The 20,691-nt window shown below is 37.8% G+C and overlaps 1 protein-coding gene across 4 annotated transcripts; it reads left to right on the top strand.

The window, feature by feature from the left end:
- The first annotated feature begins 1,361 nt into the window (after positions 1 to 1,361).
- Positions 1,362 to 15,728, top strand: LOC117964453 (uncharacterized). 4 transcript variants are annotated; one of them, XM_059004207.1, is made up of 15 exons: positions 1,362 to 1,558; positions 4,286 to 4,405; positions 4,677 to 4,719; positions 4,877 to 4,972; positions 5,184 to 5,296; positions 5,685 to 5,760; positions 6,784 to 6,914; positions 7,149 to 7,207; positions 7,671 to 7,706; positions 8,163 to 8,281; positions 8,516 to 9,263; positions 9,637 to 9,730; positions 10,136 to 10,194; positions 10,353 to 10,449; positions 13,901 to 15,728. In XM_059004207.1, exons 2-15 carry the CDS (start codon positions 4,339 to 4,341, stop codon positions 13,909 to 13,911), a joined length of 1,749 nt encoding a protein of 582 aa, XP_058860190.1. In that variant the 5' UTR covers positions 1,362 to 1,558; positions 4,286 to 4,338; the 3' UTR covers positions 13,912 to 15,728. The 4 variants fall into 4 exon arrangements, with proteins under 4 accessions (XP_058860190.1, XP_058860188.1, XP_058860187.1 ...); XM_059004205.1 differs by having other exon boundaries at positions 7,149 to 7,201; positions 10,353 to 10,445; positions 13,901 to 15,726; XM_059004204.1 differs by having other exon boundaries at positions 10,353 to 10,445; positions 13,901 to 15,726.
- The last annotated feature ends 4,963 nt before the right edge of the window (positions 15,729 to 20,691 follow it).

The raw sequence follows: 20,691 nt of genomic DNA, 5'->3' as shown, positions 1-20,691 counted from the left end.
CAGACACACATGACGCTTTCATAATAGCTGTGTTTATTTGTGTTATTATAATTGCATTTCAAGCTGCTGTTGCATTTGAAAATAAAGGATGTTTGTTAAAATGCAGTTGTTTGTAAAACAGAATGATATGCTTCTCGAATAATCAAAATTCAAATAATATTGGGACGAGTATATTTGATAATAAGATCTAACCGGATATTGTCAACATACTAGAAAGTTAAGTGGAGGGAGGGGGGGGGGGGAATCGATCCTCATTTCTAAAACCAGTAACAAGCTCCTGCTGCTGGACTCACTATACACAAGCATATTGGTGCTTAGAAATAATAATAATAATAATAATACAAATACCATATGGGTGAGATGAAGATAGCCCATCTACATCAATTGGACCTAGGCCTACAGGACATTCTAAATACAGTGGGGCTTGAAGGCTGAGAATTAGTGCCAAGTGATATAATTGGGCTATCATCATCTCACCCATATGTTGTTGTTGTTATTAAACTATTGTTACTATTATTTCAAATCCCTAGATGTGACAATGCTAGCTGCAGGTAACATTTAATAGTGATGTAGGAATATTGCAGTTTTGTACACACAAGACACCTCTCCTGTTGCATTGTTCAACAATGCACTTGTGCAAACAACATAGTTTTGAACCCTGCTTTTCAAGTTTAAGAATCAGGAAATCTCAGAAGCAGCAACCCTAATGCAATGACGGTTGACTCGTGGTTGCCACCCTGTAATTAGGTGCTGTTTCAACTAAAAACTAAAAACATGCAACACCACCAAAAACACGTATGTTACATCACAATTACTCAAACTCCTTTTCGTTAAGAACTGAGATATATATATATATATATATATATATATATATATATATATATATATATATATATATATATATATATATATATATATATATTAAATCCTTACGAGTTCAAATTGAATAGCTAATTGGAATTTCTCATGATGGTGCAAGTATTACCATATCATAGCATTGCCCCTGTGAGCACACCTCATGTTTAAGAGGGCTAAGGAAGCAGTTCAGAGCTCATTCAAAGCATGCCCATTCAAACCTCCTGCAATTGTGTCAAACTGCATGGTGGTTTAGTTACATGTGGAATATGATCCTGTACACAAAAGTCAAAGCAAGTTGAGAATTATAACAACCGATCTCTCTGACTGGATTCGAGCCCAGGTCTCCAGAGGGAAAAGGCTGATTATTTTGTGTTTGTCTTTTTGTTAAAATGCAGCCGTTAAAGTAAAATGACTTCTTTAGACTTCACTCTACCGATCTGGTTCTACCAGTTTGTAGGGTTACTGCAGAGCCAGTTCTACAACTTCCAACAGGCTCTGCTTGAGCTCTGCATCTGTGTCTAACAAAGGCAAACTGCTTGGGCAAGTTTCTCACAGGGAGCTGAAGCTCATTCCCCTGTGTGCTGGGCTCTTGTGCGAGGCTCTAGCAAAATTCTCCTGGGCATTTCTCTTTCCACATAGCATCTTAAGGAATGGAGAACTGGGAGTGTGAACTTTGAAACTAGGAAGAAAGAAGTATAAGGTAAGCACTGCAGTCGCTTCTACTTCGTTCTCTCCAATGGAATGTGATCAATGTGGTTAGCTGGCAGCCAGGGAGCTATGTGCTGCATTGAGCTGTGATGGTAGCTTTTATGAAACACTCAATAATTGCTGTCCGATACAAATATCTCTCATGGATACAAGCCTGCAGTGTCTGTCAGAAGACAGATAAGCTTTGTTTTTAGGGATAGGTTGCAGAGTGAAGGTGGATGGGTTGTATAACTATTTGTACATTAAACTTCAAACGATATTTTGGAAAGCGCAAGAAACTTAAATATTATAATGTGTCCCTTTGACACATTAGGTGCTTATGGCATTTATTTTGCCTTCTATAATGCACTGTACAGAAAGGTCTCAATGGAAGGTAACACATGAATTCATTAGGACATTTCAAGGGGGTCCTGGCAAGAAATAGCATTATAAAATCTATAAATCATTCATACAGGACAAAAACAGTTCAAACAATCATAAAAACATGAATACAAATAAAAGCATAAAAAGTCAAACAATTTCAATACATGATCCTGGTCATTGTCAATATTTACAGGCTTTGCAACCCTGGTCAGATTTATAATAAATATTTATGAGTGATTTAAAAAGGTATTGTAAAGAGGCCATGAATTCCAAAGATGAGATGCCTGATATACCAAGGCATGTTAGCCCATATTAGATCAAAATGTAGGATTTTTTTAAGTAGGCACATCATTTGGTCTTAGTGCATAGGTAGTAACATGTCTCTAACAGAGATGTAAGGAAGCTTGGAACATTTCCAGTATACCTTATGGACTAAGCCCCAAAAATTAAAGCCTTCTTTTCTCCAGACTGAGCCACCCTAACGTTTCATAGAGAGTACAGTGGTGCTGGTTGTAATCTCCTAGTATAGATGGGAACCTATAGTAAATACGTAGTATAACCATGTGGAAATCATTACAAAATTACTGTGCAAATTTACTGTGGTAAACTTTTTCAAGGAACATTATTTCAATGAAATTCAGTGCCGTGTGGGATGCTCACTCACTGTCTCTGCCTGTGCTATCCCTGCTCTGTGGATGTGCAGTTCTGTCAGTCCAGCTCCACAGCCACTTGTAGAAGGTTATTTAAGCTATGGTGTGTAAAGTACAACCACTTCTGTGCAGACATGTGTCTAGATCACATGACAGTGCATTGGAGAACATGTAGCTTCTTGTTATGTCTTTGATCAAAATATTTAACGTATCTTAACTTGTAAGATGTTTGGTATCTTAATCTAAATTGGAAAAAAAAAAGCTATAGAAATATGAGGCTGTTGTTCAGGGACCACACCCATATCTGCTCTATCTGGTAAAAAGAAAAATAGATTTTGCCTTCAAGCGAAATATTAAAATTGGCAATGCACGCTAAAAAAATACAGAGTGTGTGTTTGAAACAGGGAAAGCACACATTTTGTGTTAAATCTCTGATTTGTGTTACATTTAACACAAACCATGTTGCATTGCTTCATGGCTCATGTTGTCCTTAACCGAACACACTCTTTTTTCATTTTAACAGTTTTTACTTCTTTTTTGAAATAGGCTGTATTACCATAAATTGAAATACATCATCTGAAATGGTTATTTTAGTCAAATGTGAATGTTATTAGTTTTGTGCAGTATGTTTCTCTTCTTGAACAGTAAATGTCATCTAAGGCATTTGACAGACCCGCAAAGCTCAGCTCAGCTTTCAAATTGTTCTGTTGTGTTCCATGCCCAGGATAACATCTGGATTTCTGACACACTCATCACTGTTAATGTCTTGTATGTGATTTATGATACAAATTAGGAACTGTATGAATATGTTTTCTCCATTGTTCTGCTCAATGCCAGTCCGTTTATATTAAAACGGGCTTCTCCCTTTTGCATTAAATAAGTATATAAAGGGCCAATGATAAGTTGCAATGGATTTAGGGCTGTGCAGAAACTCATACTCATAATTGCCTTTTATAAGTATTTATCGGTAGGCATTCAATAAAGTATTGATTTCAAAACAAGAAAAGCTGTCCTTCCTTCCGCTTTACAACTGAGTACCGATCAATGGAAATTAACTTCCATGTTGTGTTTTAAAAGCCGTTTGGAAGTGAATCTTCCTCTCATCTGGAGTGCTGACATTTTTACTGACATTTTACTCAAGAGGCAAACGGTTAAGCCACTCCCTTCTGACTGCAGCAAAAAGGAAGCCTTGGGCTTCTAACCACAACAACCAGAAAGGCGAGTTGTGAGCATTCCGGTTTATTCAAAGAGCTTTGAATGTTGTTCTGTACATTATATGAAATGACTCGCCTTCTTGAGTATGAGGCGTTACAAACATCCTGTCTAATGATATAGACAGTGCATAACAAAATACTTTATGTGCACAAACAAAAATACAGTGTGTCCGACGCTGGTTAAAAGAAGTGTTTTAGTGTTCTTCTCGATGTTTGTGCTTGCATGGTGGCAGTGGTGATTCATCTGCACAGTTAGATGTGTGTTAGTTTAAACAGTATTGTGTATGCACCTAGAAGACATTTTAGATAATAACACTCTATTACAATACACTTTTGACATACATGTTTCCATAACATTTCATAAAAATGGTATGTCTATATATTACTGCATGCTGGCATGTGATCACACTGTTAAGGAGGAGATTCATGATTGAAATAGCTTTGAACATGTCTCTAATCTTAACTGTGTATGTGTTTGCTGTTGTGATTCAGGGATACAGGATTTCTGGTGCTCCAGTACAGTGACAGACAGCCTTGGTTTTGCCATGCCTATGGACAGCTTTGAGGAGCTGCACAACAAGCTCCGGGAGCTCCACGAGAAGGAGATACACAGTATGCTGTTTTATTTCATTTGATATTGCATTGCTCTGCTAGAGAGATGGGAGGCACAATACAATACTTGTCAGGAGTTCAAACACAGTTTTCATTTAGCGTGGGGGTCCCCCTTTGACCCAGAGTAATCCTTGTGTAGAAGTGAGGCTGGGTAGGTCTGTGACACCAACTCCAATGAGAGGACAAGTATCAAACTTCTCCAGAATTATTATATTAGAAACATACATTCCAATGCACGTTTTCTTTTTTTATTTTGGTCAATGCTCTCTAGGTTTGCAAGCAAAGGTTACAGAGCTGACCATGGAAAAATGCTGGTGAGTGCACGCCTTCTTTGTACATCTACAAAATGCCATTAATGGCTTATCCTGCTCTTGAAACAGGGGTTGACCCAATGAGAAAACATACATAATAATAATAATAATAATAATAATAATAATAATAATAATAATAATAATATATTTTACTAAACAGTGACTCACAGAGAATAGAGGATTTATTCAAGAAAAACCAGCAGCTACGAGAACACCAGAAGATGCTTCATGAGAATGTCAAGCTGTTGGAAAACAGGTCAGTTTTCTTCCCTTTTCTTCTGCAAGTATCAGTCACGCTGGTTTTAAACAACAATGCAAACCTCTCTAACTGTGAGGAGAAGAGTGGATCCCATTGACGACGCACCAGTTCTTGTTCAGTATGGATTTACGTTGATGAAGAGGGGGCACCAGGGTACCAAGCGCAGTACAGTGAAATGACCCTGAGTTCTCTGATGTGTTTCTGACAGGTTACGAGCTGGTCTGTGCGACAGGTGTACTGTCACTCAAGATGTGGCTAAGAAGAAGCAGCAGGACTATGAGACTTCTCAACTACACAGTCTCCAGCACATTACCATTCTGGGTATGACTTTGTTTGAACTGATTTGTGACTTTAGTTCCCACATACATACAGTATGCCAACCTAATATACCAGATATGAAATAGGGATGTCTTCTTGAATTTGTGTTTCCTAGTCACTCTATTATAATGCTACAGATAATGAATAAGTGTCAGTCCTATTCGGCACATGTTAAAGGATTGTATTTGATGAGGGTCCTCTTAAGACAGACCCTCTTTTTACCTTTTTAACATTTTGCTGACCGTTTGTATGCTGGGCAGATGTGTATGAATTGGTCCTGAACTCAGTGAGTTTACACTGCACCTGCTTCTACTGCTAACTGTAACCTACAATAATAAACTGTGAAATATTAACTTATTCACTGCTCCGCGTTTGTTTGCTGTTTCTACAGTCAACGAGATGAACGTGTTGAAAAAGGAAAACAAAAAGCTTCTGGAAGAGGTCAAGAACCTCAGAAGCATGTTGGAGTAAGTGCTGTGTTGTTGTGTTTGTTCCCCTCAGAGGCAACGCTAACGCTAGTCCAGCTGGGAAGCACACTGGGTCAACCAGTGCATTCATGATTCTATAGCTCTGGCCCAACGTTTTGCATCACCCTATAGAATTAACTCATTTTGCTATATAAAGTTGAATGAAACCTGCTGAATAATGTAACATTAACATATTGAATTATGTACCGCTTTGTAGTTTTCCATATACTTAATGAATAACTGACAAAAATTGAAAAATGTGACATTTCGAAATCTAACATGAAATGTGGTACTAAAATCGTGGCTTCCGGTAGACTTTTGCGATATCATTTTGCAGTTTCCTTGATTACATGAGCTTAAATAAAAGTAACAGCAGAGGAACAGCCTGGGGCCAAGATGGCCACCTTTGCACAGTAATGGTTTAATTGGTTTGTTTAGTTGTTTTAATAAGTTAATTGAGAAAGTGTGGAATGTGGCCAGGTGGTGATTGGTTTATTGATGTCAATTACCCCTGGTCACATCCTATAAGGAGATGGTTCAAAGTGAAGACACTTTGTCCAGTCATGACAGGGTCAGGGATAGGGACATGGACAGGAAAAAACATTGCGATAGCTGAAGCCTGGGTTGTGTAGAAGTGTTTTGTATAAATTATTTAGTTTGTTCCTGTTTTATTTTGTTTTGTTGTTAACAAAAGTGTGCAAGGAAGCGTTAAAACTGCATTATCTGAGTCTGGGTTTGCTCTTTCTGCCACTGGCCAGCCACCTGGCCAGCAGAGATATTCAAGTCATTTCCTAAAACAGCTTTTAAATTGAAGCAGTATGACTATCTGAGAATACGTTATTTGAGATGTTGTCTGCATTAATGTGAAGTGCACTTTCAGATTGTCACAGAAAGAAGCATGAGCCGTACTGTTCAACGCATGCAGTGACTTTGTTTAAACATGTATATGTTGTCCACTACTTATGGTAAAAAAAAGTAAATTGTCTTTTTAACTTATTTTGCTCACATTGAAATGAATGGCAGACATCCCAAAGCACCAATCCCAGGATGCAGCTCACAGACAGACGTAGCCAAACAGACGTTAGAGGAAAGGGCTGTGAGGCTGCAGTTCCCCAACAGTCTTGAGAAAAGATGCCACCAGCAACTATCAGAGGGTATGGTTGTGATCCGTTGCAGTTCTGGGTCAGGATAGATGTGGGGACATATTCTACCTTGTCAAAAGGGAAATGGGGTTTTTAAAAATACAAGAGTGTAATTGCAGAATACAGTGTCTGGTCTGAACATGTCTGAACAGTATTGGTTTTAAAGATACATGCAGTTCTGTAAAGCTATCTGTAAACGTAATCTATGGACTGTGATTCCATACTGGGCTGTCTTTTGTTTTTTAGGAGGGACATCTGGATATAGAAAGCCAACAACTTGGAGCGGACATGAAACTCAAGTAACTGTAATTAATGTATTAATTTTCAGCATACAAAATTATTATTATTATTATTATTATTAGTAGTAGTAGTAGTAGTAGTAGTAGTAGTAGTAGTAGTAGTAGTAGTAGTATAGTCATGCAGTCTGAAGTAAGATTAACACAATATAGCTTACAGCCATTGGTGGATTTTGATGACTGTGGAAATGTACAGCGCATGCAGTAAAAGTAGTCAGTCATTGCATGGTTTTGTCAGTATTATAATATTATAATTCTGTAGCTAGGATGTGTAAAGGTCTGTTGTATTTATTTCAACACCTTATGCCTGCTGGGCACATAATATACAAAACATAGCTTTTGGGTTATTGCTTTTTATCATTCAAGCTTATACCGCTTCCAGATTTGCTATAACTGTAAAAGTGACCTGATTAAGTTTCTGTTTGATTTCAAACACATTACTATTTTTTTGTTTGTTTTTGTTTTTGTTCAGGTTGATCAGAAAACCGATCAAGAAACTGACAGTAAGGTAAAATAAATAAATACATATATATATATAAATATGATAGCAAGGATTTCAGCTCTTGTATCACTTTTCATCTATTTATTTATTGAACCAGGATATTTATTCACTGAGACCAAGGCCTTGTTTACAAGAGGGTCCAGGGGGTCCACTTAAAGCCTCGTAGCCTGTAGCTTTATAATAAGGTATCTCGACCTCAATGGTCTAGCACTTCAAATTCTTAACCCTTTACATTATGGGACATATCACAAGCATCTGACGGCATCTTTTTTTACACCAAGACAGGAGGTTCCTTAAAGAGCTGCTACATGCATCCTTGTTGTTATTTGCTAGTTCAGAAGCATTTGAAGTTTGCAGTTGGCTGAATGCTTTGTGAATATGGTCCTTTTAAGTATGTTCTACCTGTGAATGTCTGCAGACAGTCTATAATGGGGCTGCTCTCATCTTGCTCTTTGTCTACAGAACACCCAGCTGGTTTCGAATCACCTCCACCGGACCATTGCAATGATGACATCTTGCATGAGAACAGAAAGTGCCAGAGCAAGCCCAGGGGCAGAGAACAGGAATGAAAGCAAGGCAAGGTATGTCTTTATTGCCCTTCATTGTTCACATTCCAACACCAAGATGACTTATGTTGCAGACTGGTGACACATTGTGTGTTTTCCTCTATCATTAAAATTAGGACAACCTGTTCTGTAATTTACTTTCTCGTTTATTGCTTGGGACTCTTGTTACTTCAAATTATGCCTGCTTTGTTGAGTATTTGACCATGGAAATTGTAAGTGACTTATTGTGGCGTTCTCTCTGATTCCCAGAGTTAAGGGTTCAGAGAAGCCTGAGAGACATGAAGTGGTTTCCCCACCAGCAGTTAGAATCAGGATCCCAACAGAAGAGAAACCCCACATCCTCAACGCGCAACTGGCATACCGTGCTCACAGCGAACAAGCACTCCGACTCAAGCTGGACTGGAGTAGCAGACGTCAAGAAAAGCTTGGAGATCACAAGCCGGCAGTGGATTGTTATGAAAGTGTTTACTACATTAAGGGCCGTAGTGAGGAGTGGACTGTACCACAACACTTCCATGCCGACGTGGACCCAAAGAAAGGAACGATCAACAACGCAAGTCCAGAACATTTCTGGCATGAAAATAAGTTTTACCAGCCGGCACCCAGTGGTCTCAGCAAAACCCACAAGGGTGAAAATAATAGAACTGATGGAATTCTGACACGGGAAGAGAGAAGCCGGCCTTTAAATCACAACGGAAGTGATCAGAAGACAGAAACGGCCGGAGCACCTTTAGATCTATCCGATTACAGAAGATCCAAAGATCAGGGCCACCCCAGCATGAAGGCTGAGGCCGGCGCAGAAAGCCCAAGATCCACATTAGAGTCAGGGGAACTACAGGGAGCTGAGTCCAACAACTCGTCTCATCTTAGAGCAGTCAAGCGGTCCCATAGTGACACATCGTCCAGTGTTGACCCAGACCAATCGCCAGTGTCTTCTCACTCAGTTGCCAGTCACCACTTCCATCACGCAGACGATGGAGACAACGAGGACAGCTCAGTAAGTGTCTCCTCTTTGTGTGAAGGCTGGTTGAGCAGAAATTGGGGCCATGGATTAAGGATCAAGTAATGCCATCTGATAACATCTTAATAAAGACAATTATTAATAAATGATTATTGGAGTGTTATTTTTCTTCTTCAATGGAAAGTTGTGGATCTTGTTAAAGTAATTATAGGGCTAGAATACTTTTAATGCTTATGCTTGTCACTGTTGTTTATAACACCTGTGTTTTTAATAAGACAGCAGTGGAGGAGCTATCTAGGCGAAAGAGTGGTTCATTGCACAAGTTCATTTACTTCCTTGAAGAGCATGGGTTATTTTATTTTTAATTTGTTTTGCTTAATCTGCCTTAAAACTGAAATTGTACTTTCAGGATCAAAATGAAGAAAAGGACATCGGAATTTCAAAACAGTCAAGAAAGGAAAATGAAGAAATGAAGCAGAATTTAGGAAAAGCACTTTACCCAGGTACAGTATGGTCTAAGGGTTAAAGAAAAGGGCTTGTAACCAGGAGGTCCCCAGTTCAAATCCCACCTCAGCCACTGACTCATTGTGTGACCCTGAGCAAGTCACTTAACCTCCTTGTGCTCCGTCTTTCGGGTGAGACGTAATTGTAAGTGACTCTGCAGCTGATGCATAGTTCACACACCCTAGTCTCTGTAAGTCGCCTTGGATAAAGGTGTCTGCTAAATAAACAGTTAATTTACCCAGGTACATTATGGGCTAAGTGAATCAATATTAAAATATTCTAAAGATGAAACCTCTGTATGTGTCTGACACAAGCATGAATGTACCATTAGTATAAAAAATACATTGCGGATTTGTACTGGTATTAAGATGGTGATTACTGATCATGAAAAATGTCCTTTTCAGTCGTAGTCTTGAAAATGCTGAAGACAGAAACAGAGGCTCCAGAGTCATCGGACAGCAAGGTTGGTATTTCAATGCTGTCTGAGTAAGTAATGAATGTATCCTGAATTGATGTCTGGTTCACATAAACCCAAATGAGAAATAGACTTCAGACATCTTTTAAAAACGTTTCTTATAATGTCTATTTTGAAGTGTAACCCTATTTCCTTTCTATAAACAGAGGGGTGCTGCTGATGAGTCTGAAGAGCCAAATTGCTCCGAAGGGAACGAGAAGGAAAGAAAGAAAAGGAAAAGAGGCGAGGGGCAGGGCAATGTAGGTAAAAAAAGATGTTACAAAGTACCACTGATTGTTCCTCCTTATTTTCAAGGGAGAAAACAACCCTGTATGATAATATTCTGAACTATTGCATGCTTATAGCTCTTGGGCACAGCTTTGATTATATAAACTGTAGAAGCTGCAGTACATTTTAGTGTCACTGTAGACACCAATCATGCCAATCTTCCCCTATAAATCAAGGGGCCAGGTACAAAACTGACAACCTTCATACGTTTGCAACATGAGTTGGTTTGGTTGTTCTGTTCTTCAACCGCATGTGTCCAGTTAAATGAATGTTGAAATCCAGTTTTGGCCCCTGCAGTCAGTGACGCCCAATCACTTACCCACTCACTTACCCACAAGGAAGACCCAGCTTGCTTTGTACCAATGCAGGCGTGTGCAAACATGCCTTGTCCGTTTTCTGGAAGTCCTAGAGTGAACCAACACACCTGTCCCATTTATTTGATTAATGGGTATTTAAAAACACGAGGACACGATACAAATGAAGGAAATACAACCCGTCAAACAGAAAGGGTATTTACCATCACTAAGTGGTGTAAACAGTGCCCATTTGTTTGCCTAAGGTGATGCAGTTGAATCTCGATAACTTTTGATAATACAAGTCATTTAAAAAAAAAAAAAAACAGGGAAGAACATGAATTGTTCCACTGAGTGAGGGCCTAGTGCCACAGAAATGCATTTTTAACACCTGTTTGGTCAAACATAACAGCACTCTGAATGCTTGCACAGGCAATCATAACGACCACTGACTGACAACGTATGCCCCATTATGAATAGCAAGTATCTGATATAGGGAGCAGAGTTTCATTCAAACATTGTTTGACATTCGTGTTTGGATTGCTGAACAGGGATTTCCTACAAGTTACAAAATACTGGAAATCGGCCCCGATAAGGTCCACTGTTGAAGTACTTTGTGTGCACATTCTCTCATGCAGAGATAACATTTGTTCACTAAAAGAAAAGCTGCTGAAGGGCACTTGGCTTTTTTGTCAAGGGCAATAAATGCCAAATGAACCATTGGGCTGCTGCTGCTTCTGGTCTCTGATTGGTTGGGCTAATGGAGTCTATTATCTTAAGAACCTCCCAGGTTTCACTTATGCAATGGCATTGACAAGTTCATCTTAAAACCATGACTGAAGGTCACAGTGACCTTATTTATGTGATACGTAACAGGCTGCAGCTAGAAGCCACCCTTCTCTCCCTTAGTCAGCACTCATTTTCCCAGATTTTCAGATTTCCACCCCCAATCCTCACTGTGGAATGACCTCATATGAATGCATATACTTTAGCAAATGTTCTTGGGAGTTCTAGAATCTTAATGAAGAATGGGTTCTACAATCGGAATAACCTGATATGAAAGACAGTGACACCCCGCGAATAAGCATTGCGTACATCTTAGAACCAAGTCAAACACTGTAATCACATTATCTGTAGCCAAGCTCATAAATACAACACTACATATCAATGGTGACTCAGTCGTTAATTAATACATGCATTAATAATAACCAAACCATCAGAAGGATTTTGTGCAAGGAAGAGCGCCCCCTGCGGAGCTACGAGCACCACTTCCTGCAGCTCTCAGTATGCAGAGCCGAGCCAGTTTGCCAAAAGTGTTTGGTGTTCAAAAAACGGTTCGTCTGTATCTTGCATCGCTATATTTTGTAAATATATTTAGGAATTTATTTATAATCCACCAATGTTACGCATTATCTCGACTTACTAAAGGTCAGTTAGTTCTGTTGAGAGGGTAAAAAGAAAGTTTTAAAAATATGATTTGCCAAAGATATCCCGTTTAAGGACAGTTGTTGTTTTTTCTAGTTGTCTTTTGTTTGGGTGCTTAAAAATAAGTTGCGCAGCGCAACGAGAGCCGTAGTTGTATGTATGGTACACCTGTACAGTATTTAGTTTGACTATTTTTGTAAATAATTTACAATTTTATTTTCGCTTTTTTCTTTATATAAATATAATAAAGAGAAATTTGGTAGAATATTGTGTTTTTAGTGTGTGTTACATAAGTGTACCGTACCCGCGGTTTTTATGTCGATTTGCTTCAAATTGTCAGAAACTCGGGCATAAACACTGTTTACTCCACTGATCTTCCTGAACACTTCTATCTGCCCACAGAGAAACTAGAGCCTGCACTCCCTCCACGTCCCAAGGCTCTACTTTTCTCTCATCACACTCGCTACCTGCCATGTTTGTTGTTTTTCTTTGACTGATGAAACGTAATGACAAAAATCCTTAACCCCGCCCCCGCCCCTGGCTCGGCTCACAGCCGGATTCAGATGTCTTGTGTGGTCAGTTTCATTGTTTGATTCTCGCTCGGCTCCACAAATAGCCAGTGGAGACCCACCTGTAGCAGTACCGTACCGGGCCCACACGGGTCAGATGTGCCAGTGGAGAAAATACCTGACAACTTCAGAACCCATACGGGCATATGCGCAGGCCTCACGTGTGCATTCTGGAAAGAAGCAACAGCAAACATGCAATTTGATTTAAGCAATGATATCTGCTGTTACCATGACAGGTGAAAGAAATCTGCCACTTTAGTTCCTTTAAAGCTGGCCCCAGTTATTAGAGGTAATTTGCGTGCAGACATGTTGGTGGAAAAGACCGTCACCACCATTCCTGTCAAATCCGGTTCCTAATACAATTAACTCTGTGTTTGTGTAGTCATTTCAGGAACGTTAACTGAAACCTAAACCCTGTACAGTCCCAGTGTTCACCCTTTCCTAGTATTATCAGCATTTAACCTGCGAATCTGGTTATACTTGTAACAGCTACTCTGTACTGCAATGTGACAGGTGTCTCATACAATCCATTGTGACCGCTTATATAAAACAATTACATAAACCCAACTGTATTAATCAAGCTGGAATTCTATCAAGGCAGGTTTGGTGACATGGCGAGCAATGAGAGGAAACTAGTAAATGATGTCATTTATAGAAAAAGAAAAACTTGCTATGTATCATAATCAAATTGCTGTTTCCCTTAGGATCTTTCCTGACATGTTTTTTGTCCACTTGTAGGTATAACACTTCAAGGACGGGCTTATTCTGTATTTGTTTAGCCCCGACATTCCAATTAAACATTCCAATTAATTATATTACCTTGTTGCTTAAATCAAAGTGAATTCTAACCCTAAACTCAAACTTGAGTAGAGTATTATGGGAAACAATTGGCAAAGCTTTTCTTTTGTAACACTACCATCTAGTGGACTGGCTAAATATCACAGTTTTAACAGAGCAAATGGATTCCTCTAGTCTAGTGCATTTCATTATTCTTGGGAAGGATAAAAAGCATTCTATACTGTACAACTGAAAATAGGAATGCTTTCGAGACATTTCCGTTTTCATGCTACATTCATCTATTTTGTATCCTTGGTGAATTAAGTTTTATTCCAATTGCTAAAATATCTTAATATTTTACAGCTTTGGACTGAGGAGACACATTCTCTACGCCATTAAAGAAAGTTTGCCCTCGGAAATGAAAGCTGCCCTCATTCTTCCCCGTGGAGCAGTTCCCAGTGCCACACCCACTGAAAGCAGTTGCAACCATTGGAATTTGATATGCTGTATCTGGACATCACCATGGATACAATAGAATGTGTTCTTGAGGGGCCAAAAGCCAGACTCACAGTATGCCTGCCATAGCATAAATTCAGGGCCAGACTGACTGGTCCAATGAATTTGCTTGCCTCAAAAGTGTCATAAATGAGTTTACTAATTATTCTAGTTAAAATGTACATCAATGTGTTTTATATGCTATGCGTTGAAAATCTTTGCAGGAAGTTGTTTCATCGAATGTTTGTCCAAAGAGTCTGTGGTGATGTGTTACCTGCTTCATGTGAGAAAACATAAATGAATTTCCTCTAAAGTAAATGTAGACACAATGGGTCGTATTTATTAAACTTTAAAAAGGATTAGAAGTCCATTCTCTTTTTCCAAAGCACTATTTAACGTCAGAGCATGTTCATAGACACTATTCAAATATAATTCCGCAAAACAATCATTTTGTGAATAGGGCCCAATATTTATATATGTAAATAATAAAAAGGAAGATATTCATACTGCATTTCCAAATGCAAACACATTTTGTTTTATAAAACTTCTTTGAAAGCACAGGTCTCCTCTATTGTTTCACATAATACTTCCTGATTCATAATTAAACAGGACTCTCTCTCTCTCTCTCTCTCTCTCTCTCTCTCTCTCTCTCTCTCTCTCTCTCTCTCTCGCTCAAGTTCAAATACTTTATATATATATATAGTCACTAGTGACCCTAAAACTTGTCTTCCCTTGTACAAGGTGCGAGCACCTTTTTTTGAGTGAAAGGTGTATGCAGCAGAGAAGGATGGCTCTTTGATAGAAACAGCTTAATTTATTAGTTTTTTGCAGGTATCAGGCTTTTAAAGACTGTCGCCCACACCTGAGGTGGCTTTGACAGACTCACTGAGAGCAGAAACTGACCCAAGACTGTCACCGCTACTGGAAGCAGGCTGATCTTTGGGATACAAATTGAACATTTGTAAAACTGCAACAAATATTGTAATGACTGTAATGTATTTTAAAGAATATAAAGTCAGCAGAAATATTAAATAAATTGTTAAAACACACTATTCAGAAAAAAATGTTATAATGTACTCTGTATTAGTTTATGAGAATATTGCAGGATTCTATATTCCTGTTTATTCTAATATAACAGTAGAACAATATTATTAGTGAATGTGTAAGGTTGAAAAGAGAGCTCCTGGTATCAAAAGGTCAGGCTGGCCTACTGAAAGTTCCAAACTTCCCTTATGAGGCAAAAGCATCTTTTTAATTTGACTCAGAACCTCAAACATTCTGATCCAGCGAGAACAGAATGACAAACTCTATGGAGCACAGTTAATATGCCAGAAACAATTGAACTAAAATAGGTTTGTGGTTCTCCTATAGTAAGAAAAAAAAAGTATTTAAATAAATAAGAAACCTAATATAATAACCTTAAGTAAATGCATGAGGATGCTAGGTGCCTAATTAAAATTAATCTCTTGCCTTCTGTGTATATCAATGGAGTAAAATAAAATGACAATTTATAACAGAGACTGCTATATTGAAGTATCTGAATTAGAAATACATGTTATAAAATCATTTAAAGTTAAACTGTTATACAAATAAAATTAAGTTCAGTACTAACTGACAATGTCACAATATTGTAATAACTGTACTGTGTTTTAAAGCATATACAACCAGTAGAAATACTATTAAAGCTAATTATGAGCAGGATAACAGAATCTGAATTAAGAAAACTGAACAAATGTTAGAAAAAAAAAAGCTTGTCTGAGTGCCTTTGTTATTAGAGTGCATATACACTCTTGGAAGCTGGTCAGACTTAAAAACAGGGCTTCCTATATCTTTAAATGACTGAATAAAACTATAGAAGCCGAGGTCAAATCCTAGTCAAGTGTCACTCGACTTGGTACAACAAGCTGACAAGATCCATGCTCTGAAGAGCTCTGAAAAGCTGATTGCTGTTTGTCTGTGTTCAGAAGTCTCTGCCTTTTGAAGTCAGCTCTTGTTTTTACGTTATATTCTACAACTACATTTCCATATATTGGAAGGTAAGAACCATTTTGAATTTATATTTCATTTATATTGATGCATTGCTATAGCAATTCTATTTTAGCTTTGGAGAGTGATATATTGAATGTTTTAGGATTTAGCTGTGGGCGCCTTAGCTTTTTGCATAGCTAGCCTAAGGTCTAAGCGTATGACAACCATACGCTTTGGCCTGCAACCACCCAATCCACTTACAAGAGTTTAAAACATCTCTGCCCTCCTTAAAGGAGTGTGCTCAGAGCAAAAAAAGAAATACATGCATATATATATATATATATATATATATATATATATATATATATATATATATATATATATATATATATATATATATATTTATATACAAAGCTATGGTAAATATATTATTCATTGTAAATGTACTAGACTCATATAGAAGTTTAACACATTTTTTTATTATTTTGATTTGAAGGCACATTTCCCTCTGATATCTAAGGGCTGTAGTAATAGAAGTTGTAGCATGTGTTAAACCAACGTGTCAGAACATTCTCACTTGGGGGGGTGGGGGTAGCAACGTTTCATGTCTTTTAATAACTTAGCGAGCTGCTTTACAATACTGCAAGTGCAAAAGCAAATTGTGAGAGCCACCCACAGCCGCAAATAATATTAATAATACACCACTGCTTGTGCTGTTATACTTACAACAACATGTACAGTCTGCAAATAGAGGTACGCTGCTTATATACAGCAAGACAATCAAATGCTGTTCCTCATTACCCCTGCTTTGCTAATGCACTACCAGATCAGCAGCTTTGAATGTGGTTCCTCTCCATTTCCATTTCATACAGACTTCATTGTTCTGGGACTATAAGCAGAACTGCAATCGCACCAGTTATTGCTGGGAGTGTTTTGGGATATGTATCACTTGTCATACATCACCACTGTACAGAAAAAAACTATATATTATAAACAATAAAGACTGAACCCTTCTATTTCTTGTTACAGATTTCTCTAACTTCCAGTATGTTTTATCCTGCATACTGGTATTGCATGAGTTAACATTTCTTATATAGTTAATACACACAATGTGTTAATACAGACAGCCCTCTTTCCATGAATAAATGTAACCATGCAGGAATGGGCACACATCTCTCCAGGACAATTCAAACCCTTAAAGACATATCGCTTCAAATAAGTGCTGCCTTGCCCACCCCCCCAACGCTGGCCTTACGCTGGATTCACAATGTTATGAATGTGTTGTGTTGGTCTTTACCATTATTTTGTACAACTGTATTTTGTAATCTCCTAGATTAGCAGTAGTCATATTTATGGCACACTTTAGGGTTTTTCTAGGGACATTCTTTTGATATCTTCAAATCATTGAAGATATCAAAATATGGTGACCTGTAAAGTCCTGTCTGTCTGTCCTTAAGACACACTCAAATGTGTGTATGTCAAGCTCAATCTTTATACAGTAGTGTGCACATGTATTAGAACACCCCATTGCTTCTGTATATAATACAGTAGTGTGCACATTTATTAGAACACCCCATTGCTTCTGTTGTTTTGACTTGTTGTGCATATGAAATCAAACCACTGGAACTGAAAATCTTGGGAAATTGTCAAAATAGGCACATTAGTGATTGTCTCATTGAATTCATGACTTTAATAGGCTCCACGTGCAATAAATTAAAAATAGTACACAAATGGTAAAATGCATAAGGTTTTTTAGACGTTGTTTAAGCACAAAGTGGTCTAACATTTTCACACATGAGTGCCTATTGTTTCTATATCACTGATTACTGAGCACAAATTGAAATTCTCACACCCTGAGGTTTTCATGCAGGTAGGTATATAAGGGCTATAAATGACAAATGTTGAGGTGTTGTAATAAATGTGCACACTGTTGTATGTGCATGAATGCAGAGGGGGTAAGTCATTGGTCTTCTTTCTTATGTTACTGATGGATCTAACTTTGTATTTAGGTTATCCCAGTCTACTGGAATCTGCATCAGTGTACATATATTACTTACATATTCTGCACGTATGAATATTAAATACTTCAGCTGCCTTTTTTAGATATAAACTTGCTTGTAGACTTATCTTTTAATCAAGTGTTTTCACATATAAATACTAGCTCCCATTTCTTGAAAATGTTTACAATCTTTATAAATATAGCATCAGAGTTACTTAACTGTGTGACCTTATTCTGCTTGAAGAAGCTGGTAATAATTTCCATTACAGATTAATTCCTCCGACTCTTCTATATGTGTTCTGCCTATTTTACTAGATTGATAGATAAACAGCAGAGGAAGACCGTACCCTGTTCTTCTCTTTCTCTTTCTCTTTTGACCACGGACTCTTTTGTAACTGGTCCCCTGTTTTACACCAGTGGATCTTAATCTGAGATTGAAACTTCTCTATTCACCAAGAAAAAGAAAGTGTTATAAAGTGTTATAAAGACATAACTGCTGTTAAAACTTCTAAGAAATAATCATTACAAAATACAAGATGTATTCTCCCACTTTTTTATGATTAATATAAAAAAATTAGCTATCCATTTTACAGTATATATCTTCCCACTTTTTTATGATTAATATAAAAAAATTAGCTATCCATTTTACAGTATATATCTTAGTGGTGAGACAGACTCCCTATGTGATTCTGACACTAGTTTCAATGCAGTCATTTTTTTTGTTCTGGGATTTTTCCTTTCCACAATATTCATATGCACACTTCATAAATTCAGCTTTTTAAATATTGGCAAATATCGATGTAATATTGAACTAATCAGAAATTACAATATAGAATGATATTATGGACAGGTATCCCAAACCAAAAAATTAGCAACAATTAGTGGAGACCAAACTACAAGTTTCTTCCGCTTTTTTCTAAAAGGAATTTCACACGTTTTGCATTTTAGAAGTTTCCAAGAAGCAGTGTTGCACAGCGCAGCAGACTGCTATCAGTAGTGACGTTGTACAAGGGAAGTGGCTTCAGTAGATTTGAATAAGCAAGGAACAGCAAATGACATTTGGTTTTCAACATCAAGTTAGGAAAAAAGTTGTTAAGAAATAATTCTAAAATCACACTGTTGCACCATTAAGAAATCCTTGAGACCTTATGCGACATTCTGAAATGAAAATGGCATACATCCTTATAGGGCTTCTCTTTGATAACATCTCCAACTTTAAAAAAAATATATATAATAATGAGGGCTACTTAATTTGCATGAATGGTATTAAAATATGTGTTTTTGATTAGTTTTAGTGCTTTCATCAGTATGCTTTTCCATATCATTGTTGTGTATGCCTTTACAAATGTCAGCACTTCTACAATTCATGTCACGTATTCCTGTAAACGTGCAGTATGAGACTTCCTCATTCTACAGGGGAGACTTCTCTGCTGTTAACCTTGTGTTTGCATCATAGGCCAGTGAGAGCTGCAGTCCTCTACAAGGACAGTAAGACTGGCAAGCCAAACATACCTCAACTGATCTTGCGTATGCTGGATTGCAGTACTGGCCTTATTTCAAAATGCAATAATTCATAAATCGAGTTAATGCATGATAAAACTGCACATGCATTATTCTTTACTGTACTGAAAATAGTGAATCACTTAATGCCACTCATACAGCAAATTAAAGGACTTTTACGATGTACTGTCACCATTGCCTAACAATGAATGAACTAGATTAATGAATGATCTAATGATGAATTAACAAGGGAGCACTTCAGTTCACTCAGCCAACCAATGGATCATGCAGCCTAGGTGTGGAAAATTACAATGCATGCGACAGACCTACAGCCATTCATATCACTGTTGCACATTAGAAATTATCAATCAAGTAAATGTCTGCATTGCAAAACTTACAAAACGAGTTGGCCCTCGCTAGCTAAATAGTGTACAGTGGAAAGGTCTCTTGCTTGTGGCTAAGCAGTGTAGGGCTGAGGTTCCAAGGACATAGAAGGAAAGTACGTCCTGTGCTGTGCCTCTCACACCTGTGCCCTGAGAGACTCACAATATATATATCTAATAACTAATCAAAATGATAAACCATGTTAACCAGTGTAGATCCAGAGCTGGTTCCTGTGGAGTGCATGAGGTGGGAAGGATGCAGCAAAGTCCAGCGGGCTGCAGGTGTCATGCCTGCTCAACCTGATACTAAACAGAAAATAGTGCCCATTTTATTATGATTGAGGCCAGTTCCCTAAAGATGGAAAGTACCTTTCTGTTCTTCAGTTCTAGATGCCAGCCATAGACAATGCTGCATATTGTTTATTTATGTTGGTAAGTGCCCGCACTATCTAGTGAATACAAACCAGATAAAGTTTCCTTTTGTATTTCTGGTAATAGAGAGTAGGTGTTCACTAGATGGCGCTGATGCTTGCTAATATATAGTAATTGCAATAGTAATCCCACTCAGAATAGTTGCAAGCGTCACAAAAACTACAAAAATGTAATTTGAAGCTACATATTCGTTAACTATCAAACAAAAATGTTGTCATTAAAACTGCTCTAGTTGTGACGAGAATAATATACCCCATAATACCCTTCCCACCCCCCCACCCCTAAATAAATAAATAAATAAATAATATCGATTTTTTGGGGGGGGGGGGGGGGGGGGACGACGACTATTGTTATTATTTTTATGTATTTATTTGTAT

The sequence above is a fragment of the Acipenser ruthenus genome, chromosome 29, assembly GCF_902713425.1.
Source record: "Acipenser ruthenus chromosome 29, fAciRut3.2 maternal haplotype, whole genome shotgun sequence".
NCBI classification, from domain to species: domain Eukaryota; kingdom Metazoa; phylum Chordata; class Actinopteri; order Acipenseriformes; family Acipenseridae; genus Acipenser; species Acipenser ruthenus.
The sequence above is the reverse complement of the archived record's forward strand: the minus strand, read 5'-3'. Positions and strand labels throughout refer to the sequence as shown.